The 26,899-nt window shown below is 55.1% G+C and overlaps 3 protein-coding genes across 3 annotated transcripts; 1 reads left to right on the top strand and 2 right to left on the bottom strand.

The window, feature by feature from the left end:
* Positions 1 to 203: 203 nt before the first annotated feature.
* Positions 204 to 9,140, bottom strand: DUSP15 (dual specificity phosphatase 15). The gene is made up of 7 exons (XM_063349870.1): positions 8,782 to 9,140; positions 7,078 to 7,111; positions 4,781 to 4,863; positions 4,281 to 4,330; positions 3,528 to 3,602; positions 2,886 to 3,057; positions 204 to 2,713 (listed from the first exon to the last, which is right to left on the bottom strand). The coding sequence occupies exons 1-7, from the start codon at positions 8,800 to 8,802 to the stop codon at positions 2,501 to 2,503; spliced, it is 648 nt and encodes a 215-aa protein (XP_063205940.1). The 5' UTR covers positions 8,803 to 9,140; the 3' UTR covers positions 204 to 2,500.
* On the top strand, positions 8,801 to 19,778 carry TTLL9 (tubulin tyrosine ligase like 9). The gene is given in 9 exon segments (XM_063350318.1): positions 8,801 to 9,214; positions 10,894 to 11,087; positions 13,015 to 13,067; positions 14,476 to 14,534; positions 15,348 to 15,563; positions 17,226 to 17,281; positions 17,283 to 17,339; positions 17,842 to 17,963; positions 18,552 to 19,778. Coding segments are annotated over 9 exon segments (1,242 nt in total). The 3' UTR covers positions 18,623 to 19,778.
* A 462-nt stretch (positions 19,779 to 20,240) lies between these two features.
* PDRG1 (p53 and DNA damage regulated 1) lies at positions 20,241 to 21,987 on the bottom strand. Its single transcript, XM_063350192.1, has 5 exons — positions 21,795 to 21,987; positions 21,599 to 21,674; positions 21,378 to 21,452; positions 20,955 to 21,035; positions 20,241 to 20,641 (listed from the first exon to the last, which is right to left on the bottom strand). Exons 1-5 carry the CDS (start codon positions 21,876 to 21,878, stop codon positions 20,559 to 20,561), a joined length of 399 nt encoding a protein of 132 aa, XP_063206262.1. The 5' UTR covers positions 21,879 to 21,987; the 3' UTR covers positions 20,241 to 20,558.
* Between the last annotated feature and the right edge of the window lie 4,912 nt (positions 21,988 to 26,899).

Consider the following 26,899-nt stretch of genomic DNA (forward strand, 5'->3'; position numbering starts at 1 on the left):
CAAGAGCCGGTTTCCCCACCATGCTGCTCCCTGTGCAGGGAAGGCGAAGCTGCTTAACCCTTAAACTTTTCATGCTGAAATTAACTTCGAAAGGAGTCAAACATTAACTCACAGCTAACCCTGACCTTGCATGGGTTTTTCCAGTTGTGCAAACCAGATCTACCAAAATAAATACATTTTGTGGTGCGATGGAGCTGGGCTGGAAGGTGCCATTGCCCAGTGTTCAGCCTTGCCATGGGTTTACAGTGTGAACAGGGAAATCCTGGGTGTAAATGCCTCCACACAGCATACCCTGGTGTGGGGCTGAAGGGCGAGTGCAGCCATGCACGAGGTGCATGTCCATCCCACGTGTGTGGTCCTGGGGTGCAGGGCCATCACCCTGCTGGGTGCTGGGGGGGCAAAGGGCACTGGAGAGCTGTGGTCTGGGGGCGAGGGAGTTGGGGGAGCAGCCTGGCAGGAGCTGGGAGGAGAGGGGGACCCCACTGCAGAGGGTGCAGGAGCCGCAGAGGATGATGAACCCCCGGTTACTCTGTGGGCTCAGCAAGGTGGGAGTCAGGCTCCCAGCCCACCTGGGTCACCCCAAGGCAGCACCCAGGTGCTGGCAGCAGGAGGAACCACGGCCCCGAAGCTCTGTGGAGGTGGAAAAGGAGTGGGTGTGTGGGTCCTGCCAAGGGGCTGTTTACACAGGAACCTCTGGGTTCCAGGAGGAGCAGCTGCTGCAGCACCCTCCTAAATTACCCTAATGTAAATGAAAGGGGAGGTTTAGGGCACCGAAAGGTGGAGCATGGCATGGCACACCAGCCTGGGGTGGTGGCTACAACGCCACCTCAGCCACCAGCCTCCTGCCTCTGCTGCTCCGCGCACCCCATGCAGCACTCTTGGTGCAGGGGGCCCGCACCGCCTGAGCACGGGCACAGCGGGTGCCAAGGGGCCCCTGGGATGCTCATCTTCAGCCACAGCTGCCACGCAGAAGCGAACGAGCAATTATTAATTACTGATGGACATGGCGTGTCCCATGCTGATGTCTCCTGGAAGCAGCCAGGGCAGAGGCAGTCCCCACTCCCCAGGAAGCTCTTTCACTCTGGGACCCTGTGCCTGGCACCCTGTCCAATGCAGAGCTGGAAAACTCCCTGCAGGTGCCTGTCCCTGTCCCTTTCTGGCCCCTGGGGGACACTGTCCCCTGTGGGAGAGGGATGGCAGGGATTGGGAGGACCCAGAATCATGCTTTGGCTCCCAGCAGGGGAGTTGCTGATGACCCAGCTGGGCATCCCCACCATCTTCCTCACCTGTGACTCTGCCTCAGGGAAAGGTGTAAATAGGACAAGTCTGGGGAGGAGCTGGGACTTGTGATATCCAGCTGGTGCCAGGCTCCCAGTACTCCAAGCCAGCCAGCTCTTGGACACAGTGCTCTTGGGAGGCTCCATCTCAGGTGAGTGAAGAGGCTGCAGTGAAACAGGCTCCACGTGAGTGCCTGAGCTCTCCTGGAGTGGACCCTGTCCCCACAGAGAGCCTTGCTGTGGCACCTGGGTTTCTGGCCTCTCTTGTAACCTTCCCATAGGGCAGGAGGGTGGTCCCCTGTGTGGGCATGCCAGTGTCCCCAGCCCACTGCACTCCTTCCCCACCCCTCCCCGGGCTGCAGAGAGCCACCAGCAGCAGCCTCCAGACCTGCCCCATGCTGGGACCTTCCTCCTCCGTGTCCCCCTTCTGATCTGGCCATCGCAGGGGAGTCAGGCTGTGCCCCAGGCAGACCTTGGAGAAGAGGTGTTTATTACTGGGGGGACATAGAAAGTCTTTAAGCAAAATGGCTTAAGGCTCTGTTTTAGTGAGGTCTGGCCAGGTTAAATGCTTAGTTCCCACCTTTTAAAGATTGTGCCCTGGGATGGATGGGAATGGGGTGCAATGGACTCCTAAAGCTACAGTGCTTGTTCAGGGCTTGTGCTTGGCAGGGCTGGAGCTGGACCCTTGCCTGGGAGCCAGTGCAGTGGCATTACCTGCTGCTCCATCCGTCTGCCCCTGCTCCGCAGCCACCTTGGCTCTGGGAGCTTGTGCTGCTGGTGGGAAAACCGCTCCGAGGGGAGCGCCGGCTCTCCCGCACCCTGTGCACCCCAGGGCCCGTGCAGTGGGTACCCAAGTGCTAAAGCTGCTGCTGGCATCGCCTGGGTGCTGGCCCTGTGGCAGGAGAGACCCCCTCTGTCACTGTCCCAAGCAAAAGCCTGCGGTGACCTGGGGGCTGTCAGCTGCCCTTTTGCCGGGCATCCCCAATACGCTGGACACGAAGAGACTGAGCCCACTGAGCACTGCAGAGCCCGGCAGTGCACATGAATCCCTCCCCGACAGCTGAGAGACAGGACAGAGGACGGCACGCTCGCACCCCAGAAGAGAAGAAGGAGCTGGCCTTGAAGCAGCTCCCCTGTGCAGTGCTCCCCCGGCCCCCTGCGCTGCGGCTCCTTTGTCTCTCCCAGGCTGTTGGGTGATTCTCGCCGCTCTCCCTTGGCCGGGGTCACTTCAGACAAGCTGGGATGCAGGAGAACGTCCTCTTTACCCGCAGCAGGAAGGGAGTTGTGCTCCTGATGTCTCTGGCTCTTGGGACCAGTCCTTGCAGAGCTCCCTCTGTCCTGGATGGTCCTCCTCTCCCTGCTGGCAACAGGGCCTTTATTTCTTCTTCGTCATTGAAAGGGGATGTCCCATATCTCTGCTTCAGGTGCCTGCGGACCTAGGGAAGGAGGGAGAAGCAGAGTTAGGTGACTGTTTCCAAGGACAGGCCCAAGCCTGCCAGTAAGGGGAGCAGGGAAGCAACCTAGTCCCCTGGGAACTCATCCTTGCTCTGAGACCCGTGGGCAAGCTCAGCTGTGGAGCAGAGCATGGGTGGCAGAAGCTGGTCCCACCTTGCGGGCTGCGCCGCCGTTGAACTCAGCCAGCTGCTGCCTGAAGCCAGGGTTGGGGTTGGCAACAGGCCGGATGGTTCGGACGGCATCCAGCACCTCCTGGTAGCTCAGTTCTGTGACGACCATGACGTAGGCGACAACCACGGTGGTACTTCGGGAGATGCCGGCGAGGCTGGCAAGGGAAAGGGCAGAAGGGCTGTTGTCAGCAGCACACCCTGGCCCCACGCTCGCCCCTTCCTCCACCCTTGTGCTTCAGCTATTTCAGTTCCTATTCTCCAAGAACTTGCTCTCTGGGAGGCCTGAGCCCTTCCAAGGTCTTCTCCATCACTGCCTAAAAATACCCGCTCCTCCCTGGGGAAGCAAGAGCAGTGGCTGCTGCCTGGCTGCCTGCCCCAAACCCCACTCTTCCCGCTCAACTCAGCTGCAGTAAAATGCTGCCCGGTCTCCAGGGCTGCCTGGATCCCACTTGGTTTGAGGCAAAAGCCACAGCTGAGGGTGGATCCTGGGTTGATCCGTGGGCATGGAGCCCTCTGGCACAGGCTGGCTTTGGTTAGGGGTCTGCAGCCAAAGTGGGAGGCTGGGTCACTTCTTCTCTGCTGTACTGGGGGGACACGGCATTGGGCACGGGGAAAGAAGTGTTACCAGTGGACGAGGCAGTTCCCTCCATGCAGGCGACATTGGTGGATAAAACTGATGCATTCCTTGAAGTGCCTCTTGCTAGCAGGAAAAACAAACCAGACAGAATAAGGACTTCAGGGGTGGAACATGACTCCTAGGCTGCATGCAGTGCAGCCCTGAGGGTTTGAGGATGAAGCACTAATATAAACCGCCTGTTGCTTTACAAGCACCATGAGCAGCTGCTGAGACCTGAGCAACTCGGTGCTGCTTCCCCCCAAGGGAAGGTGCATGGGCTAGCTCATGCTGTGCTGGGGACAGGAGTGGGTGCCTTTGTGCAGCTGTGCTGGGGACATGTGGGGCTGCTCAGCTGCCCTGGGACTCCTGTGACTCGTGATGGGACAGCGGGAGCTTGGCAGGTCATGCCATGCCAGCACCCTTGGCTGGTTCCACGCCCTTTACCCACTCCCCTCTCCAGGCATCTCCCGGGGGGATGCTGGCTGCCCCTCTCTGTCAGTGCTGCAGAGGGGCTGCCCCTCACCTCGCCCCGGGAATGGGACCTGCTCTCCAGCGGTTACTGAGCTGGGAAGCTGTTGGGGTCCAAAGGTAGTTCCCAGCACTGGGGCATTGCGCCTCTGGCCTGCGGGTCATTGCACTTGAGGAGCTGGAGGTGGCACCTTGAGGGCTCAGGGTGCTGTGAACCCTCACCCCCCCATTGCCCGGCAGAGCCCAGCCCTCCCGCACGCCCCAGGCTGGCCCTGACCTCCCTGCGGTACTCACATATTGGCCTCGGGGGTGTCAGGCAGGGGGATGCGGAGGTAGGTAATGTCCTGGAAGACACAAAAGGAAGAAGAGAAACTCGGGTGTTGTGGTTGGGGTGTCATGGGTGCTCGCAGCTGGTCCTGCAGTGCCTTTGCTCCCCGTCCCAGTGCTGCCTGCGCTTCGCTCCCCCAACGCAGCATCCCCCCGTGCTGGGATGGGGCCGCTCTCTCCCTTGGCAGGAGCGTGGGGAGAGCAGCAGGGGACAGGCAGCTGGTGGGAGGGGGTGGAAAACAAGATGATGCTGGAGAGCTGGAAATAGCTTCCCGTTCAAGGCCAGGTTATAGTCACAAGACAGCCCGTTTCCCAGAGCTGGGGCGGCTGCCCAGCTCCTCTGGGACTGCTGGTGGGGAGAGGGGAGAGGTGTACGTGCCATGAGGTGCTCAGAAGAGGAAGGAAGGTGCTGCAGCATGGAAGGAGCTGCAGAAATATGCACAGTGGTGTCAGGCACAGAACCCTACCTGCAGCAACGGCTGGGGAGATTCATGGATTGAAACGATGTGGGTGATCTTGTTCCGGCTTAGCTGCTCTAGGTCTTTGGCATCTAAAGGATAAAACTAGATATTAGCACTTATTTGTTTCTTGCCCTTTTCTTCCCACAAGTGCATCTGCTGCGCTCCTGCGGACAGACAGCACGCAAAAGCCTTGCTTGAGGATCGGCTGCATCACACCCCCCACACGCAGCAGCGCAGACACAGGCAAATACCCAAACATGTTCTCAAAATCTGGAATGCGACCGCCACGATACCAAGCCAGAGACCTCCTCCCTCCAAAGGCACTTGACCTCACTGCTTGTGCTGGGGTGAGAATTCACATCGGCACGGAAAAAACTCCCTCCTTTGCAAGCAGGCAGCTTCCCGCCTGCCTGTACTTGTCCCCAGTTCGGGGAGGAGATGTGTCCTCTGCCTGCACCTCCCCTGTGCAAACACGCATGTGGCAATGGGACTTGCTGCGGCCTGAGGGATCTGCTTTATCTTGTGAACTATGGAAGCGGAGCTGCAGCCATTCACACCACCCCTGAGTCTGGCCAGGTCTGTCTAAGCTCCCAAGGGGGCTGTGGAAAACACCCGAAGGGTGATTAGCAGCACTCTGCATGTATCCTCGCTGCAGTTGCACGCAAATAAATTGGGTTTTCTCAGCTTTCTGGGGCAATGACCTGCTTCTCGCTAATGCTTCAGCATCCCTGGTTGTGATCCTGGTCCCTGGTCCAGCCCAGTGGTTGTTACACTGGGAGGAGAGCGTGCTCATCTTGCTGGCCAAGCAGCTTTGTAGCCATCTCCCTTTCATACCATGACCAGTGGATGCTGCACAAGCTGCCAGAGAGGAGGAGCAACATTTTTCCCATCTCGTCGTTTTGGGTTTCTAAACTTCCACGTGGTGTAAAACCTTGGCTCAGGAATCCAGACCGCAATGTGCTAACAGCGTGATGTGAATTTTAATAGCAGTGAGCCTCCAGAGAGACGATCTGCGGGTGAGCCAGGTTGTTTGTGTGTGTGGGGAGGGAAGTGGGGACCCTCATGGGGACTTCCACAGAACCTGCCACCTTCCCACCTGCCTTGGGCAGGCAGAATGACAACAATTAGTGACACCGGCATCAAGGCTTACAGTGGCTGGAAAAGCTTTCAGTTGGAGAAAATGTCTCTGTGAGCTCTGCTTAACGTTGCAGGCCTGAAATCTCTGTTGTCATGCTGCATTGCTTGGTAGAGTGATGCTCAGGTGGCATCAGGCCCCTACGTTAGTGGTTACTCGCAGAAACCCCCATGATGAACCCGGGAACTGGGTGCCCTTGCCCCTCTGCTCCCAGCAAGCCGCAGCCCCCAGCCCACCCCCAAGGTGCTCCATGGTGCAGGGACCACAGGGCTGTCCCAGCCGGGGCTGATGCTGCTGCTCAGGCTCTGATGGCATTTTCTTAGCAATTCACACCAGCAGTTATAAACCTCCTCAGCACTTACAGCAGGAATCAACTACCAAACGTGCCACGAGGGAGGCAGGAGCGCTACTAAGTGCTGGTTTGTCGTGGCAGATGCCAGTACTTCGTCATGAATTGTCCTCTGACACTGAAAACCCCTTAAAATAGTGAACTGATGTGAAAAGAGGTGAATGTCTCCAGGAGAAAGTCCATCCAGAGAGTGGGCAGCCTGCTCCTACAGCTGCGAAACTGGGGTGCATCACTCCGAGTGGCTTTGCTCCTGCTCCCTCGCACTGGTGTGTCACCACCAGCTCCTCTGCTCCTGGCACAGGATCCATGCCAGCTCAAGCACATGGCACAGCTCACCGCGGCGGGTGAACTCCCACAGGACTTGGGGGAGGTTTGAAAGCAAAGCCTGGCTTTCCCTGGGCCACCCCGCATGCTCCCATCCCCTCCCAGCCTGCCCAGCTCACTGCCTTGCACCGAGGAAGCGGGATGGCCGCAAGGGCTTCCTGGTCCCAGCCAGCGGTGTCATGTCAGGGATACATCTTGCTGGGACCCTTCCTGGCGAGGCCACAGCCCCCCTCGGCCCCTTCCCCCCGGGTGTCCCGAGAGCCCAGGGCAGACGTTAAATAAGGAAACCAAAGTGAAGGCAGAGGGTTTCTGCCTTGCGTTTCCCCTGGTGCCTCCACTCTTGCCGCTGCCGACACAAACCGAGGGGCAGAGCAGAGCGCGTGGTGGGTGCATGCGGCAGGGCATCGGGCAGCGTTGGCAGGCAGGGAGGTGCGAACACAAGCAAACCCAGCTCCCCGTCGGAGAACGTCTCTGTGGTGGTGGGGCTCTGCTTACCGATGAAGTTCCCAAGGTAGAGGCCGGGGAGGATCTGCGGGACACAAGGAGAAGTGGCAGCATGAGCAGCAACCTTGGGCTGTGGTACCCATCGCACCAGGAACCCTCCCGAGAAGCAGTGACTTTGGCCAGAAAGGCCAAATTTCTGCGGTTAACGTGACAGTCACCTGCCCTAGGGCAGGATTGGTGGCTGTGACCGTGGTTGCTACCGGGGCTGCCGCTGCTCTGGCATCCCGCACAGGGGGTGCTGGCACCCCAACCTGCGCAACTGCCTGGCACTGCGCCCTCACGGGCGCTGGGAGTCAGCCACGACGTTTTTATTGCTCCTCTTGCTTATTATCAATAGATTCTTTGTTAGGGCTTTTTTATCTGAGCTCAGCAAGATACATACGCCTCCGTACAGCTTGGACTATACCCACGGCCTGCGGAAGTCCTGCTGCCCGAGGGACGGGGAAGCAACAGGCACGGAGAAGCCTGGGGTGGATGCGGTGGTCCCCCCCTCAGCCCCAAGCTCTGCTTCCCCTCGCTTTGTGCCTTAGAGAGCCCTCTTTGAACAGATCACTCTGGACACCATGTCTTCGTCTTATTTTCCTTGTGAAATTCCACTTTTCATATTCAAAAGATAATTACTTGACAATGCCTCTGTTAATTGCACTGCAGATACAGAAGTGGGATACCTTGCAGCCCTTCTCACCCAGAGATATTTTTTATTTTCTCTGTCTCCCAGCCTGGCCAGCAAGGCTCCCCAGACTGTTCAGCCCCTTGTCCAGATGGTTCCCCTCCAGCTTCTCTCTGCTGCGATGTTTGGTGCCTGGGACCCAGGCAGGCAGAGGTGGTTTCTACCAGCACAGCTGGACTCGTGCTTATCTCAGTTCCCCCGTTTGGAAATGTTTCTCTTGGTCAAACAGCTTAAAGAGGGTTTTTTACGATTCCTAAGATTTTAGATCAATTTTCTACTGACAGGGTGCCTTTAACTTGCAGCTGCGGCACCGAAAGGAGGTGGTAGAAGAGCACCAGTTAGCAAGGGCAGCTCCCAAGGGCAGAACGCTGAGCCATGAATAGCAGCACGTTCCGTCCCTAGCACCCTTCTGACCCACTCCTCGCTGGAGAAAACGGGGCAATACAGCCCCGTCTGCAGCACTGGGCACTTCCCCAGATAATGAGCAGTTATGGGGCTGGGGAGGGGTGTTTAAAGCTTAGGAGCTGGATATTCCTGCAGGAAGGTGTCTCTGTTCACCTGTGACGGAGAGAAGCTCAAACAACCACAAAATAGCACCTAACCCCTTCAGGCAGTGACGCTGAGCACAGCTGGCCCCACGGAGCAGGGAGTGTGGGACTGCGGAGCTCTGGGTCGCACAGGGCCCCTGGTGTGTGTTTGGGAGCTGGTGCCTTGGTTTTAAATGCGTTGGGAAAGGTTCCCCCCCTCCCTCAGAAAGGATCACTGTTATCCCTGCCCTCCACACCCCCCAGCCACGGCTGCAGGCTGGCACAGGGTCCCTGCCTGCTTCTCCTCCAATTTCACTCCACCAGCAGGTAAACAAGCTGCCTGACCTCCGAGCACTGTGCCGGATCCGGTGCTGGTGGGTGAAACTCCGCTTGGCACGGCAGGGCAAGCCAGGCAAGCGTCTCCCACCTCCAGCAGCGGGACAAGCTGCCCCGGCATGGCCGTCCCCGCAGAGCAGCCGCCCCAGCGCTCCCCGTTACCTGGCTCATGCCGTTTCCCATGGCCGGCAGCTGGCGAGGAGCGGGGGACAGGGCGCGGGTGTCCTTGTCCCCAGTGCTGCCGTCCTCCCCGTCCCCAGGCGCAGCTGCCGTCCCCGCTCCGGACGCTCCCTGGTCGGGTTTCCGTCATGAAGAGCTTGGCTCCCTTGGGATCACTGCCCGTGGCGGGGCGGGATCGTTCCCAGCGCGGCTGTACCGGGGCAGAGGGGACTTCGGCCGCCGTCCTCTGCGGCTCCTGCCGAGGCCTTTCCCTGGCGGCTGCTCTCGCCGGGAACAGACAAAGGAGGAGAAACTCCCCCTCTGCGCCGTGGTGAGGGAGCGCGGGGGCCGCGCTGGCTGCTGCCTGTCGCCGCCGCCGCACAAGGCTGCAGTGTTGGGAGAAGAACAAAACCTTTGTCCTGCTCCATCAAGGAAGGTCTGTGGCAGCATGCCCACCCCTGCCTGCGCCATGCCCATCCCTGCCTGCCCCTGCCTGCGCCATCACCTCCCCTGACTGTGCCGTGACCTCCCCTCCCTGCGTCCGCCGCAGGGTGTGCGAGACCCCGGCCCCACACCTGGGGGCAGGCAGTGGATTTTAGAAGGTTCTAGACCCGTTCGTTCTCCCCCTCTGCCACCAGCCCCAGCAGCCGTTAGCACCATACTGGGCTCACCGGGACTGGGGAAGTGCTGGTCCCCGTCCCTGCCTGGCAGCAGGAGGGTGGCACAGACAGAGTCAGGGGTCTGGGGACCGCCGGAGCCCCCAGCCTTGCTCAGGCAGGGACCCCAGGCTGCCTGCAGGGTCCCTGCAGCCCCGATCCTTGCCCCCCCGCCCACTGCATGGTGTCCACCTGCCCGGAGTGTGAGCAGGTGGCTCCTCGGTGTCACAGGGGTTGGGGACAGCCCGGGCCAGGGAAGAAGTCGTCCCTACCCCTGTTCCCTGTGGGGTGCCACGCCGCGGCCCCACATAGGGTGGGGGACCCTGGGGGTGCAGGGTGGGGGGGGACATGGAGCGTGGGACTTGGGGGCAGGGGGCACACGGCAGGGGACCTGGGGGCGCAGGGCAGGGTGAGAGGGGATGGGGGGACACACAGAGAGGGCCAGGCCCCGGGGCGGGTGGAGCACGTAGTGGACACACCGGGGGGTCAGGGGCACACCGGAGGGTCGGGGACACACCGGGGGGGGCGGGGGGGGGGCAGTGTCGGGGTTCCGGTCCCGCGGGCGCCCCCTGCTGCGCGGCGGCGCGGTTGCCATGGGGACGGGCGCGGCCTGGCGGGCGCAGGCCCCGGCGCAGGCCCCGGGGGCGGCGGTGGCCGCAGCCAAAGGCAAGCGGGCAGTAACGGCTTGGAACGGGGCGTCCGGCGGGTTCCCCCCCCGGCTCTTGCACATCCCCGAGGCAGCGTGTTAAACCCCGGACCCTCCCAGCGCGGGTGAGGGCGAGCACAGCGCCAGCGGGGCCTCCTGCCCCATAGACCAGGTGCTGCATCCCACCTGCCCGGCACGAGGAGCTTTTGCCTTAAAACCACCTGAGGATGGTGTGTTGTGAGGGGGCTGCGGAGGCTCGTTTGTGTCCGTGGGCAGGTTTAGCTGCCACAGGTAAAACTATTCCTTGCCCTGTCCTCTCCAGGGTGTTGCTCCCACCATGGCACGGGGGGGCTGAGCAGGACGTGTCCCCTCTCTGGACCTTCGCACCCGCCAGCCATGGCATAAGCGGAGGCTGAAGGTGGTTTGTAACACTGGGCCGTAACCTGCAGCGGTTCGGGAATGGTGGGGTTGTGCTGCTGCCGCCCTGGGGGCTAAAAGTCAGCCTTGTGCTGCCTGTCCTGCAGAGGAGTGTGCTGACTGCACGGGGATGCCACAGTAGAAATAGTGGAGCATGGATTGTAAGACCTGCCCTATTCTAGCTCCGCATGGTCACACAGAGATAGAGAAAATCGCCATCAAGCCTCCTCCTCCACAAAGGAAAAGCCGTTCTCAATGGTATCTGTATTTATTTATTTTTTTTCTTCTCTGCGTGTGTGGTGCAGTTGATCCCCAAAAGCTTCTCAAGGGCAATTAAAGTGAGTCAGACTATGGGAGAATTTGTTGTGCTGAACCTTAATTTCTCTTTCCATGCAGCTGAGTCAGAAGAACTGTTTAGTGAAGAATCTGAAGAGATTTCGGAAGCAATTAGAAAGAGAAGCAGGAAAGCTTGAGGCAACAAAACGTGCCTTTATTCCCAAGACCTTCAAAATGCCTTCAGAGTACCATTTGTTTGTGGAAGAATTTCGCAAGAATCCTGGCATCACTTGGATTCTGAAACCAGTAAGTATGTGCTCTCCCAAGGAAAGTGAGACACAGATGAATGGATGCCTTCGTTCTGCGGAGGAAGAAGAAAATATGCAGGAAATCCACAGGAAGAACTGGGCAGAGCAGGGTGGCTAGAAGCAGCAGTGCTCCTGGCCAGTGTCTTAGTCAACACGTACTACCAAAACACTTCTTCTTGTGTAACAATTTATTTGAGCAGTAGAAAGGCGACTCAGTTTATTTGTAGAGCCAAAGTTAATTCAGTGGTGAAGGTATAAAGTGCAGAGTTCTTGTGTGGAGGAACGGATTGTACTCCCAGGGGTTCTCGTGCTGGGGTTATGGCCAAGTTCATGCTATGAAATCTTTCAGTTTGGCTGCAGGTGTGCAAGAAGGTGGGTGTGTGGAGGGCGGCTGTCTAATTGGGCTTCTGGTTAAGCAGCATTCTAGGGCAGCCCCTAAAGATGGAGCTATGAAAACATCTGTTTGGTTTAGGGAAATCCCACTATGTTAGATGTCAGCCGGTGTAAATCCAGCCACTTACTGAGCGGACTTTCATCCTGAGAATGTGAAGAGATTACGGGAGGCTCCATGAGCAACGTGGAGCACAAGTTGGGGTGGATTTGGTTGGCATTAGCTTCTCTCTGCTCTGCAGTTAGAGACCTCAGGGGTAGCCTCATGCTCTGAATCACAGTTGTCCCCTCAAGCCTATGGCTGGCTGGGGCTGTGCTGAACACAGCAACTTCCAGTTCAGCTAGTGTCCTGGGAAACAATAGAAAAAATGTGTTTCCTTTAGAAATTATAACAATACATGATGCTGAGAAACGCCTTGCTTCTGCCAGATGATTCAAGCCATTTAACATCATGAGTATCGTGCCGTGGTGCATAATTAAAAATACACCCATCTGTGAGACCTGCGAGCGAGCAGTCGCTTTGCTTTGCGCAGCAGGTCTGGCGAGGAGGCTGGGACAGGAGGATTCACCTCACCCTGCAAGTCAGGCCCACCAGTAAGGGCACGCTTGTGAGAAGTGAATGGGAGGTAATTATGCAAACTAACATGTGAATTACAGCCAGGAGGATAGCAGCTAGTGATTATCTAACTCTACAAACGGGAATGTGTTAATTGGCAACAAAACCCCTTATATTAAGATGATTTTGTGCCCACAACCTCAATTAACATGGTAAATAACAAAAACAGAGTAAACAAGGATGTATGAAAAGCCTGTGATTACTGAGATTATACCAACAACTTAAATGAAATAGTTTGTGGCTGACCTCAAAACTCACAAACAAGTGAAAATAAACTCCATGTTACTCCTTCTGTTGGTCTGTGCTCTTGAGAAGCTCTGTGTTGTGACAGCTCAGGTTGTCTGCTCCCACGCTCAGATGCAGTAGTAGGTCAGGACGTGACCAGTGCCCCATCCTGGGGCTGCGGGAGTCTGGACCTCCTTGGGAAGGTGCCCTGGGGAGCCTTGCTTCTCGGGTGGCTTATCTGGGCTACTTGTCACCCGCTTTTAATATATCGTGCAGCCGAGGCTGTCTTCAGCATTGTTCTGCTCTTGCTTGCCATAGCTCTCTGACAGTTTTCATGACTTTTCTGTTTAATTAAGTTCTTCTATAGTGTACACAAATTTAAAATGTGACTTAACAAAATTCCTGACAACATATGTTGCGTTACTTATATTTCCGCAAGCACGTGACAGAGTTTGTTTATTCGATACTGTGGAAGTTCCCCATAGGCTGGCTGCCTGCCATGCCCTTTCCTCCAGGAATCCTCCTAACACTTACAAATCTGTTGTTGGATCCCCCTGCCCCTGTAACCTTAAATAAATGTGCCTGCATACAAACAGATGATGAATCAGGTTATGCAGATCGTCTACACTGAAATACTGTGAAAGAGCAGGAAATGCTAATCTTAAAGCTGGTAACTTTGCTCTTCCATCTGTGTGTTGGCAGGTCACAAGGTGAAGGAATTTCCCTGCTCCAAAAACTGAAGGATATCATTGATTGAAGAAGGTGAGAATGATTCTCCGTCTTCGCCTTGGGGAATATCCAACAGGCATTTGGTTTTTTTTTTTGCTCTTATTTCATTCTCTCCTTCTGCTAGTGACGCGTTCTGTTCTTGTTCTCCTGTGCCTGTCTCGTGCAATACTCTTTCACCATTCCCCAGGGCAACAACAAAGTTTCTGACTGTGGCTTTTCCCAAATGGTGAGATACTTCGTCTGGGATCTGACTTCTTTTGCTTTGTGTGCATGTTAATGTATAAACTTCTGATCTTGGGTAGGTATAACACTAGGCAGCAATATCAGCAAATGGGTTATATTTCTCTGCACTTCACAGGTTGAAAGTTTATGTTCTAGTGACATCTCTAAGGGCAAACCACCATTATTATGCCAGGAATGGCATTTCCCTGCCTTCATGCCCAGTTGCTCCTTTCCTTTTCTCCCAGTACATCCCACTGAAGGCCTGGTTATCCAGAGGTGGATTTGCTCGCTTTCCTAAGACAGGATTTACTCTGAATAGCGGAGATGATCGCTGTATCCTACCTGTCTGCGTGTGCCATAAAGAAGGCTAAGAAAAGGAATGTACGATTCTACTGCTTGGTATTGGATGCATCAGATGAACCTTGTCACTTCGGACTCCTGCAGACACCTAAAGGATTCAGCTGTCCTGTTGCTGCTCCTGTCACCCTGTCTCTCTCCTGTCTTTTTTCACTGGAAAACTGGTGTCACCAGATCACTGGAAATGTCAGTTTGACAAATCAGCTAGGACCGAAGCTGAAATGTCAGTCCTGGTTTTATTGTTAGTGGTTGAATGCTGGCAGCCTTTCTTCTTCCTTAGCTTCACAGAATGTAAGGACAGGGTGATTCATGAGAGAGAACTATTTGATTTCCTATGTGTCACACTTGCTACTGTATTGAGTTTGATAGCTTTCATTTGATTAACACATCTTCCTAAAAGGTATCCCACCTCAATTTGATGGCTTAGGAGACAGGAAAATCCATCACTTCTCTCTGTGAAAGTTCAGCAGAGTTCATGCTTTCTCTAAATGATCAAAAGCCTTTCCAGAATGGGGGTACAAGCTGCCCTGGGTGAAGGCATGCTGAGGTTTGAGACGTGCTGACATGAAAAGCTTCGTGCCAGCCATGAGGTACAGTACTAGCTCAGGCCAGTCACTGTTTCATTTTCCAGATACCACTCTTGATTACTTCTGATTTTTAATTTTTTCCTACAATTTTTAGTAAGATATCATCATGCAGTATTGGATTTAAGCACAGGTAGTTGAAGCCTGTGATTACAGACAGGGAAGATAATTAATTGGCGCCGGGGCAGAAGAGGACTGTTTAGAGTGAGAATTACATATTTGCTTGTTCAGTGTCTTTTTGTCTTTGATCCTTATCTCTACTTCATTCCAGATGTTCATCTCACAAATGTGGCAGTGCAAAAGACTGTATGTGATTATGATCCCGGGAAGGTGAGGGATACGCACTGTCTGCAGACTGTTCCCCTGCCGCCTGCCGTTGGGGCTCTTCTGGCAGATGCGAGCAAGTTGACCTCATCCTGCCAGCTGCCACGCCGTGGACGTGTGCTGCAGCCACTTAACTGTGCTGCCTTGTCTCCTGATACCCATAAATGTGGTTTTGTTGGTAGCAGCTCTAGGTGAGAGGCTGGGTGAGTGTTCTGCTTTAACCGTTGCTTTGCAGCTGTCTGCGCATCTACAGGGATGATTTTTTGACTTTAAACCTAGTAACTTTCTGGTTAGCGCTTTTCTGAGATGCGGATATCTCATAGCTTAGCCCTTCACTTCTAAGACCTCAGCGGTACAACAAGGTTGACGTTGCTGCACACAGTTGTCACTGTTAAGCTTCCTCTCTCAAGAAGTGGCAGCTGAGAGAAAGAGACAGAGGGAGGAAAAAAAATATTAAATGGGATGTCAGATTCCTCGTGAATCTGAGATGAGGGTTGACGTTTGAGAGTGATGGAGGATGGTGTTGAACTTCCCATTTTATGGGCTGCTCCCTTCTATAAATCTCTCTTGTCTGTGTGGAAAGGAGAGTCTCTGCAATACCCTGATAGAAGATAAGATGCTGATTGCTGTTAGGAAACTTCTGGTGGAGACCTAGGGACCTTTTTTCCCTAGAACTGTACAGTTGTCATGCTTGAAGAGTTTAACCGCATTGTGGGGCTGGTGGCACCTACCTTCTGGTCTCTGTTTTTTTACTAAGAATTCTTGCTGAGCTGTGGAGACTACAGGGTGAGGATTGAAAAGAATCACGTGGACTAAATCCATGGTCATCTGTTGGGAACGGCTTCATATAGTTGTGTTTGGATGTCTCAGGGCTGCAAGTGGGGCAAACATGGGGCAGGGTTGGTGGAAGTTCTCTTTGTGGATACAGACAACACTTTCATCCCCAGCCTCCAGAGTGTTCAGAAGGTGATTAGCAGTGACAAACACTGCTTTGAGCTCTACAGCTATGACATCCTGATCCATCAGGATCTAAAACCTTAAGGGTGTTAATAAACATACAAGGGGTTAGAGTATCAGGGCAGCTACTTTCCCTGGACAGGGGTGTCTTGTGATGCTTCTGCGTCTTGTAGGTAGGTGCTTGCAAGCTGGCTCTGGGTGAGCCAGTCTGGAACTGCAAGTGAAGTGTAGAGAGGTTTGAACTGTTTTACATGAAGGAAGATGGTGTCCAGAAGAAATACAGCTGGTTTTGCTCAAAGTATCAGAGTTTATTAGCTGGGTGCGGCACCCTGTAACTTTGTCTGTAGAATCTCTAGCACTGTGTTGTGAAACCCTGCCAATTTGGCTATTTCTGGAATATGTTCCCTTCCAAGTATCAGCATATCACAAGTACCACAGCACTTGCCAGAGATGGAGGGTTACCATCATCTCTTCTCCTGCTTGGGTATCTTTCAGCAGTGCCCCATCAGCCCTGATAAACCTCCAGTTGGTGCCTTTGGCTGCCAGCACTAAACATGACCCGTGTCTGTAGTGCACTGGCTAAAAGGCAGACCCCAACTGAAAGATGTCCCTCCTGCCAGTTGTGGAGAAAAGGACTCCATAGGACTTGACGGTATTTAAAACAAAACAACAAAAAAAACCCCTTTAAAACATAATGTGACTCTAGATTTTTTTTTTTTTCTTAAATACAAGTTTTCTCACTGGCTAAGTGAAAACTATGTATCATTAAAGTTCAGCTGAAATTCTCAGAATATTATCTGCTACATACGCAACCCAAGTATTGCAACAGCAGGAACCCGAGAGCGCAACCGACTTGTAATTACAGGAGTTGAGAAAAACAGAAACAGCAAATAGTACTTCAGAAATTACAAGCAAATAGGATTTTTTTTTTTTAGTCTTTCAGCCTTAATCATGTAAAGTGCAAGCAGGACCATAGGTAAGGAAATTTCCCTTAGATATGATTTATGTTGACGGTGCTCTCCTGTCAAACGTCTTCTCTAATTTACTTTTTTTTTACCTCTTCTGTCTAACAAGACAGCTCTGTGTTCTATCAGCATCAGTCCAATATTTCACGTGATGCCATTGGGGACAGCTTTATTTCAAACGAGCAAATAAACGCAGCTCAGCTGTGGTCCTGGATAGCTCTAATTTGCACAATCTACTCAGTTCATAGCCTCAAACCAAATGACTGCTTAGGCAGCCTGCACATAAAGAGCTGGAGTAACTTCAGTTGGTCAGGAAACAAATGAATCGGAATGAAAGTCCTCGATGTCATCACAGTGCTCAGATAGCGCTGCTGGGCTCTCGTAGAATTGCTATTTGAACACTGTGTTGTGCTAGGAAACTGTTTCCAGGAGACATCCACATTCCGCTGCTAAAAAAGGGTTAATGCTCATTCTGTGAGTTCTCCTCAGCATTTACGGCTTCAGCTAGACTTTGGTTTTCACTTGTGTGTCTTTCTGGAAGCTAGAGGGATTTTTTTTTTTCTTTAGTACCATCAAGAACAGGAATAGAAACTTTGCAATAAGCTCAGAATGTTCTTTGGCTCGGCGCATGGGAAAGAGATTTGGGGTTGGATTTCCTATTGCTTCACACTTACTCCTGCCTCTAGCAGAGTAATGATTTTTGTAGACAGGCGTTTCTCTTAGATGAACCATTGGCAAAACTGCCGTTTCTCCCTAATTTACTGTTGTTGTATCCCCTTGGCTTCTGGAGGTGCATGCTTCACCTTCCCTCACTGACAGTAGCCAGGAAAACTGAACTCAAATGTCATCTTCTCAGAGACACACTTCATAGTGTGGACAGGGAGAGCAGGCGGGCAAAGATGTTTATTACGTTCTAAGGGGTTTTATTAAACTGTTTGGAATGGATGGTCTGGTTCCATGTCTGTCTTGGCAACTGGTCGTAATACTCTATAACCTTTATAGCGATTAAATGGTGAATTTCCAGAAACAGAGCAAAGTAAGCAAGCGTGCTGCCACTTCAGAGTGGGAAAACAAAGCAGCACGGGGCTGCAAAGGGAACGGAGTCCGTGTCAGAGCTGGGACTTGCACAAGAGCTGTCTTTCAGAGGCCCTTCTCCATTGTGCCTCCTACACTTACTGCTTCTGCAGCACTCTGTTCCAAGCAGCTTGTCTTGCAGCATTTTGTGGCTGACTTTACAACTGTGCTAACCTCACATATTAATAGTAGAAAGATGTTCATCCACTGCTTTCAGCTGTCCAGCTTTGTCTCTGATTGTCTGTGAGTTTATTCTTGTGCGCAGACAGATAATTGTCATTGCTCAGGTACTTCAGTGTGTGTATCTGATGTTGTAGGCTGGTGGGGAAGGAGAAGCGTGTTGGAGGCTTTGACCTGATACGGAACAATGGGTCTGTCAGCAGAGGGGAAGACCCGGGTACTCCGGTGAATGAGAACATCATGACAAGCACACGTTTAGGTGCGTACTCATCCAGGGCTGGCAGGGTGCCCTGCTCAAGTTCTTATAGCATCTGCCCATCAGCAAGAGGAGAGCACACACCTTTCACTGAAAAACAAAAGAACAAGAACGTGTGTGTGAGCTCTTATGGGGTTAAGAGACCAAAAGGAGCAAATGCCTTCCAAAAGTGGATGTAAGTGACCAGGCTGCAGAAGCACTGATGAAAACAAGCCTGTAAATGTAGTAGGAACAGTTTCGTTCATAGTCCTGCTTTTCAAGCATTAAGTCACAGCAGACTTCTTCACATGCCAGTTTTGCTGCAAAAAACACTCTACAGTCACTGTGGGGACTGTTTACTGGGCACTTTCCTGAACCTAGCTGTGCATCTTACTGTTGGGAAGATTCTGAAGTCATACTTCTGAGAGGCTGACACGTATTGTAACTTTATTTCGCAGCACGCAGCTCAGTGTGCTTACAGTCCTCTCTGGCTGTAGTTTCTAACTAACAAGACATGAGTACAGCCTCACCTGAAAGTGGGACATTACCCCACCTCTACAGGAAGGTAGAGTAAGGTGATGTGTGATTCCCCTGTTAACGTTTTCATTGCAGGCTGCTACGATGACAGGAAGAAACAACTGAAGCAGCTTTTCAGGAGTCTTCCTGCACAGCAGAAAGTGTAGTGCTGATCCCGAGCTTGGGATGGGAGCGATCAGCCTGGATGAAGTTTGCTCTCTCTTCCTCGTATCGGGCAGCAGCAGTTCCCACTTCTCTCAGGACACTGCTGGCTCAGCGCAAGATGCTGGCCGCCTGCTTCTGAAGGTTTCCCAGCTTGGAAGCCTGAATGAAGTATTTCATAGTGGCTGACATAAGACACAAGGGACACTGGCTCCTCAGCTGTCCACCTGCACTTGCAGAGCTTACTTCTGTACCATGTAAGAAAATAAAGGGGATAAACACATTCTGTACAGCAAAACTAAGCTCTTAGGGAGGACAGCCACCTGGTCCTCCTACTGCTACTACTATGGAAACATGTCAGAGCAGAAAACCTGTTGCCACGATACTGTAAAAATAACCTCGCCATCACATGTTAGGGAGACGCTGGCTGGCTGTACTACAGGGTTGTGTAAGAGTGCGGCTCTAACATCGGGACTTGGCACTGTGCACTGCCGCTTGCTTCCAGAAGAGATGCAATTTTCTGAAAAAGCTACAGGCAAGATAGTTCAGGTGATAAGTCGATGTTATATTTAATCTGTGTATCTGAAACTTAAGCTTGAAGTGGACAGCCTTGCTTCTTGCAGTTGTACGTTTAGGGTACGTGGCATTAGCTACAGAATTTTAAAACTTAGATCAAGCAAGGGTAGTTGGCTTTTTAGATTTAAAGAAACCACACCTCGGTTTTAAGGAGTCTGAAACAAGGTATTTTTGGAACTATGTATAAGTTGAAGAACGTGCGGAACCGGACAAGGCAGTGCCAGGCTGTCTGGAGGAGGGACCGCTGGAGGGTGGTCAGGGAGCCAGGAAAACGGTGGTGCCATGTTCAAAGTTCTGCACGGCTGTGCAGAAGGGAAGAGAGCAAGGGATCAGGCCTCCGTGTTACGTGTGCGAGGTTTGACAGAACAGGTGAGCTACCTAAAGAGCTGGAGACAGAAGGACAACTGCCATATTTAAAGTTTTTAAATTCTATCCAGAAATATCTTTACACAAGTTGAAAAAAAGAAAGGGCTTAGCAGGTCTCAGACACTTTCCTGTACACAGAAAAAAAAATAAAACTTACTGTAGTCCATTTCTAATTATGATTTTTTTAAAAAAAAATCTTCTTATGGTCTTAAACAAGTTGTGCTTCAGACTAAGGGTAGCATAATGTTAAAACCTTTGAAGAAACCAATCAGTTGTCCTTTTACAAGACAGGCTCTGTGACTATTGCTGCTCAGCCCTCTTCAGGCTGCTTTTTTTAAATATACATACATTTTATCCCTTCATCTAGTTTTGAAAACCTCTTTTCTGTGGTCTCTCGCCTTACAACTTAACAGCAGAACACGTTTTCCAAGCGAGACTAAAAGGATGCTGCCTCTCCCTATCCCTCCCTACAAATCTTAAAGAAATTCCTGACGTGCTTCAGATGTATAGTTTGGCTTTGTTTTAATACCACAGGCGCGCACAACTCCTCTTCTGTGCTTCGGGCACACTGTGGAGTCCCAGTTCCTCCTACTCCTGTTCCCAGCACAACAAAGAACCAACTCTGAAGCCAAACTCCAGAAGCGCTCGCACAAAAACCCAACAAGGAACAGACACACAGAGTTAGGAATGCTCCATTGCTCTGATTTTAATAATCCCATTTCCACCAGCCACAGGCGTTTGCCCATCGCTGTGTCCCAGCCCGTGCCTCCGTACGGCTCCGCCACCTGAGCTCCAGCAAGGAGCAGGAAAGGGTTTGTGATCCAAGAAAACTGCAGTGTCATAGCTAAGGAGCCAAATGCTTCCCAGCACCTGCCAGAGATCTCACTTGAGGCAGACTCTGGCCATGCCAATGTCCTCCTGCAAACCCCGAAAGCTGCAGCTATTGCAGTGTGAGCTCCAGGGGTGCCAGCCCAATGACGTGATGATGGCCCGGCCACCTCAGCCCTCCAGGATGCGATTGATTAGTTTCATTTCCTCAGCAGTCATGGGGTTCAGGTTAAATCCCTTCAGCTCAGCTTTACCTGAGAGAACACACAGAAAAAAAATCAGGATTTGGCTACAAAAGAAGTGAAGCAGTCCATGTGAAACTCTATAGAGGGGCTGCGGGGAGGGCAGGGACAGCCCTGGAAGTGATGTGGGAGCCCATTTAGTGTGCTGGGGGGTGACAGCTCCACACCAGGAGCCGTACGATACTGCTGGAGCAGGGCAGGAATTGCAAAGCCAACGGGAAAGGGGCTACAGGAACGCACAGAGCTCAGGAGTTTCTGGACCCTCCTCCTGACACACAACGTCTGCTCCCAGATACTGAGAAGGTTCCAGAACAGGAGCGTTTACCTTGAGCTTCGAAGAGGCGGTTGACCTTCAGGCGCAGCTCTTTGCGGAGGTTGTTTATCTCCTCATCCAGATGTTCCTGGTCTGAGACAAGCGGGACAGGAGTGAGGAGGTGACAGCTCTGGGGCGAAGGCTGAACCTTCTGCGGGACGCTCGGCGTGGAAGCCCAGGCCCGAGGGGCAGGAGAGGGCTCCTCCCCAGCTGTGCTGGGGTCCCACCCGGTGCTCTGCTGCCCACGGGGCTGAGCCCCACGTTGCTTCGTGCCCAAAGGCGCTTCCCAGGACACTGCCCGGGACAGCCGAGCCACAGCCAGGACCTGCCTGCGCCTGCCAGCGGGAGGTTTTGGGCCCTTTGCAGCCCTTTTTCTAAAATCTTATTAGGGTTAAGACCACCTGTACACAGAGTCCCCGGGGCAGCCGGCCTTACCCTTCCGCAGCATCTCCTTGGTCTGGGCTTTTGGGAGTTCGATGAACATGTCCCCGAAGCAGACCATGGCCTTGCCTGGGGGGTTGGGGGGGGCGAGAAGAGGGAAAGAAAAAGAGGGAAAGGGGAAGGCTTTGTCAGAGGGGCTTTCCTCCCCGGTCACGCAGCCGTTCCCCGGGCTGCGGGGCTCCCGCGGGGTGCACCGGGCTGGGCCCGGACCTCACCATCGGGCTCCGGGTCCTTCTGCAGCGCCCGCAGGGCCTCCCGGTTCCGGTTCCGCTTCACGTCCAGGTCCACGATCTGCAAAAGGGAGAGAGGCAGCCGGGGCTCGGGGCTACCGGCGGCGGGGGAAGGAGGCGACCGGGGGGAGGGTTGGCCCGCCGGGGCTAACGGGGGCGGGGGGGGGGAACCGGGCCGTACCTGCTGCCGCGCCGCCAGCACGTCCTCGGCCAGCTCCTCCACCTCGGCCAGGTAGCGCAGCACGAAGGCCGGGTCCCTCGCCATGGCGCTGCCGGTGCCGGTGCCGGTCCCGGTCCGCCGCCGTTCCCCGCCGGTCGGCAGCCGCCGCCGCGCGGCCGGGTTCCGCGGCGGGAGGGGCCCGGTGGCAGCGCGCCCCCTGGCGGCCGCCCTGGGCGCTGCTCACCGATCCCGGGACCGGCTCCGTAAGCCCGGGATGCGGACGGCCCCGGCCCCGCGGGACCCCCCGCCCGGCAGAAGGACGGAGCGGCCGAGCGGCGCTGAGCCCCGGCGGCGGGGGGGGTCCCGGCCCCCAGCCCCGCTCCCCGCAGCCCGGAGGGGCTCTGGGCTGGGACCCCCCCGCCTCGCCGCGGGTCCCCACGGCGTGTGAATTATTGATGCCTTGTCACAAGCCGTCCCCTCTCCCCCCTCCCCCTGCCTGCCCTCCCTCGCCGCTTGCTAGCTCGGTGCCGCTGTCAGGCAGCTGGGCTCTTTAGAGCATCAGGTTGCCTCTCTGCCCCCTTTTTCTCCCCAGAACGCACTAAAGAGCCCTAAAAGCGCGGGGTGACGAGCTCAGATTTCATGTCGCGCAGCTGGGTGGCTCGTCCGGAGCTCAGGGGGTGAGGGCCTGCCGTCCCCGGGGAGGGGAGCCGGCTGTGTTCCCGGTGGCTCGGCTCGCCCTCAGCCGGCCCCGGTGCCCCTCGGCCCGCACCAGGCAGGGACCAGCCCTTTTGGCAGGTCAGGGCAGCGACAAGACTCTGCCAAGGGCACCTCATCAATCTTCTGCCCTGAATGACCCTGCCTACAAGGAAGCGGGAAATATCACCCCTCAAAATGGCTTTTGTCCCCTTCTTTCCAGCCCACCCAACCTGTGAAGTAGAGGAGACGGAGAAATGGGGTGTCAGAGACACAGGGAGACCCAGTTCACCGATGGCAAGGACTGGCAGACCCGCACCATGTGAGCTCTGCAGTGGGAGAGGGACCCTGGGAGCCCACCCGGGCTGGCAGGTAACGGGGGACACGGGTTTTCATGTCCTATGTCCTTGCTGCTCCTCCCTGGTGAAACTGCCCGGTTCCCAGCTCAGAACCTGTGTCGGTGCTGGTCCCGCTCCTGTCGCTTACTGGTAACGATGTGCTGCATGGTTGCCTGGGGTTCTGCACCCCCAAATTGCCCAGAAAGTGCTGACTGATCTTCAGCATGACAGTACCCAAACGGGGCTGCTCCCTGGTCATAAACTCTGGCCCGTGCTGCCAAGTCCCTTCCACACTGTTACTGCCTTCCTGACAATGCCACTCAGTGTCCTGTGGTGACAGTGACACCATTGCTTCCCCTTTGATGGTGGAGGGACCTCCAGTCTGTTTTGGATTGGTGCTTTTATGGGTGGAAGCCCCCGGTGACATCCCCGAGGCATTGATCGTGGGGTGGGGGAGGGAAGCACCACCAGTGGCAGGGAGGGACCTGACCTTTTGGCTTGCCCTCTTCATGGGACTCATCTTGGCAAGAAGTTCTCCAAAGGGTGTGGAGTGACCCCCAGCACTGCAGCACCTCCTGTCTGCTGGAGGTGGGGGTGGCCACGTGGGGACCACAGGGGACAGGGATGGAGGGAGCAAGGCAGTGGCTGGCTGGTGGTCACCACACTTCTGTGGGCAAATAATCCCCTAAGGGAGATTACCCAGATTGGAAGATTACTGGCCCTAATCCCATAAGGTCATTTGTTACAGTTAACTGGGGAGAGCTCCTCCGTCTGCGGCAGCGTGTGCTAAAATAAGGTGGCTTCCAGGCGAGTGGTGGAAACGAGCAGTTATGCGCAGCATCCTGGCCAGGCTGGGAGTGATTCAGACTCAGGTTGGATTTTTTCCTGACATCAACCAAAAGAGGCAGCAGGATTGGGGCTGGATGCCAAAGATGGAAAATGCTCCTTTTTCTAGGGGGGTGGCTGCCTGGAGATCTACAGACTGGGTTGGGGGGCAGCTGCTTCCCATCCACCATCTCAGTGTTGGCTCCTGCAGAGTCTCAGCAGGACAGGGGCATTGGGGTCGGATGCAGAGTGGGATGCAGGGCATGGGACAGGACATGGGATGCGGGATGCGGGATGCAGGTCTGTTTTTTTCCTGCAGCCTCACACCACAGCATCCATCATGGAGTGATTGGCTCAGCTTTCTGCCAGGCATGAAGGTAGCATTTGATCCTTGTTGCTTTGATGGGATCAGAAGACAAGAGCGTCTGATTCTCACAATGTGTGCTGGGACCCTAACCAGAGCTGGAGCTACATTTACCTCCCAGGGGGACATATCTTTCAGACCAGTGACAAAAAGCTCTGTGGGCAGTGAAAGCCCCGTCCATCTGTCCTGCCGCACATGCACAGACACAGCCTCTTGAGACTGGGGTTTGGCTGCAGAGCTTGGAGCTGGGGGTGGTGCTTGGGAAGCATGGCCTGGCTGACTGGTAACCGTCCCCTTCAGTGGACTGGAAACCTTCTCCCACTACCTCCACCAGCAGCCTTTGCGCTGCCCAGCAAGGGGAGGAGGAGGGAGCGCTTTTAAAGTCTGTGCAGGAGGGATGGGGATGGGATAGGGATGGGATGAGGATGGAGATGGGATGGGAATGGGGAGAGGGTGTACATGGGGGCAGGGATGGGATGGGGACGGGCTGTCCATGTCCTGGCAGCAGTGGAGGGAAGCAGTGTCCGTCCGGGGTTGCCAGTGACAGCGCAATGAACGCAGGGTTTTGCCAGGGATGCTGGGCTGCACGGAGGGGAGGGGGCCGTTCTCCCCAGTACCAAGGGACCCAGCTCAGCACAGGCATGCAAGAAGCTGCAGCTGAGTGGGATCGCAAAGCCACTGACACCAGGAAGACATTCACAGGGCAGCGAGTGGCGGCTGGTGCTGCGCTCTGTGGGCCTCTCCCCAGCCAAGCTCTGAGCCAGCCGCAACTCATCATGGATTTCTCCTCCTGGAGCCAGCACTGGGGACAGGACTTTTGCTGGTAAGCTGGACTCAGGCCAGGGACCAGAGGTCCATTTGGACTAGTTGCATGTTTATGTGCGCTCCCAGGAACTGGTCAGAGTCAGAGGGACCGGCTGCCTGCCCACCGCCAAAGGCTGCTTTGCTTTGCTGTGTATTTTGTTGTGGAAAGAGAAGGGTTTGGTTTCAGCATGTTCCTTTTTCTTCCTTGCAGCACTTTTATGTATGCAGCTAGAAACCCTGCCTGCCTGCCTGCTGACAGCTGCACGGGCAGATTTCAGGGATGTTTATAGTTTTTTTTTCTCTCTCTTTTTTCCCTGTGTCTGCTAGGGCCTGTCGTTAAGATAAATCAGACTTCAAACCACAGTCCCTGTGTTCTCAGGCTGTGGATGTTTCACTCTGCTTTCAGAGGGCCCATTTCAGTGTCTGTGAAGGAAGATGGGTCCACCTCTCCCTGGTCTCCAGGTCCCCGCTCCCTGGTGTTGTGCCCACCATCGAGGCAGCACCAGCTCTGCTCCATTGCCCAGCCAGGACAGAGATTCCCCTGGGACTGAACCCAAACAGGGCTGGGGCTGGGCAGGTGTCAGCGGGAACTCTGGCCAGTGGAGCCCTTCCGCTGACTGGCAGTGGATGAAAGGCTCCTTTCTTCGGGCTCTGGGATGCTGGGAACTTCCCCTCCCCCAGGCAGGCATTTGTCGAGGGGATCTGTCAGGAGCATCTCAAGGTTAGGTATTTAAGTCATATTACCCATGCTAATACATGCAGCAGTGGGAGAGCCTCGCCGAGGGCCTGACTCTGCTCCCTTGTGCTGACTAACGCCTACCCCCCTCCCTACTTTTTCCCTCAGTTTTGTATGCCAGGAACCCAGACTCACACTAGGTTTGTGATGATCGACCTTGCTGCTCTACAAGGCAGAGTTTGGAAGTTTGACTTATTTCCCGGGCTAAAACATGCTGCCCCTCACTGAGTGCTGCGGTGTGCTCACTGTGGGCCAGGCTCCAGCCATGCACGTGGCTCCTCCGCAGGCAGACACACAGGGCTGAGCCTTGGGGGCTGAAATGCAGCGAACAAGCAAAAGTCTGTCCCTCTGGGCTGGAGGCTGAAGCTGCCTTCATGAGGCAGCTGCCTGCATGCGATCATCCTCCCTGGAGACACCCTACAAAGGAGCAAAAAGCCCTTTCCTTCCCAGCACTGCCAGGGATGCCGGCACAGTACTGCTCCTTGTGCGAGCACATGTCCCGTGGCAGTACCAGCCCCTCGCACTGCCAGACAGCTCAGGGCAGCCTGGCTCTGCCGGACACGCTGCATTTGAACTCTGATGGGCAACAAATGGCAGAGAGATAGTGGGGCAGAGCCAAGGAGCAGGGCAGCATCTAGGCACATGTGCACCCAAACCCCAGTGCCCCATGTCCTCTCGGAGACCCTGGCACTTCAGCTGGTTATGGGGCTCCTCGGGGACTTCCCCAAGGCTGTGACTCTCCCTTCAAAACAGGGCTCAAGTCCAGCCCAGCGGGTCCTTGCTAGGATACCCTCAGGCTGTCTTGGGCAGGAGCCTGGTGGCCTGCGTCCCTTCCCTGGTGGAGGAGAGGCATCCACAGCATTTCCATCCACCCAGGCCCGTGGGGGGCTCACACCACCCTGTCCCACTCCAGGGCTGGACCCATGAGCAGGGTCTTGCCTGGGCTGAGACTGGGGGCCGGGGGAGCCCAAGGATACACAGCAGTTGCCCAGGGAACTCCAGTTCCTGGGACGAGCTGGGTGGGGGTGTTGGACAGTGTTGGATCTGGATCCCGGGGGACTCCACCGGGATGGGGCCGGGGTGCAGGAAGGCACCCGCTGGCACAGGGCGGGGGCTCCGTGGGGCCCAGGCGGCCCTTGCCGGCGGGGAGTCCGGGGGGTCGGGACTGACCGGTGGAGAGGCCGGTTGCCCTTCCCGGCGGGAGCGCGGGGAGGCGCCCACCGGTACCGTGAGCTCCCCCGGGACCCCGCGGCGGCGCCTGGGAGGCGGCCGCCCTTTTCGGAGGGGGGAGCGGCGGGGCGGGGCGGAGGCTCCCGGGGCCGGCCGGGGGAGGGGGTTCGGCGGGGCCGGGCCGGGCCGGGCCGGC

Source organism: Chroicocephalus ridibundus, chromosome 12 (genome assembly GCF_963924245.1).
Source record: "Chroicocephalus ridibundus chromosome 12, bChrRid1.1, whole genome shotgun sequence".
NCBI classification, from domain to species: Eukaryota; Metazoa; Chordata; class Aves; order Charadriiformes; family Laridae; genus Chroicocephalus; species Chroicocephalus ridibundus.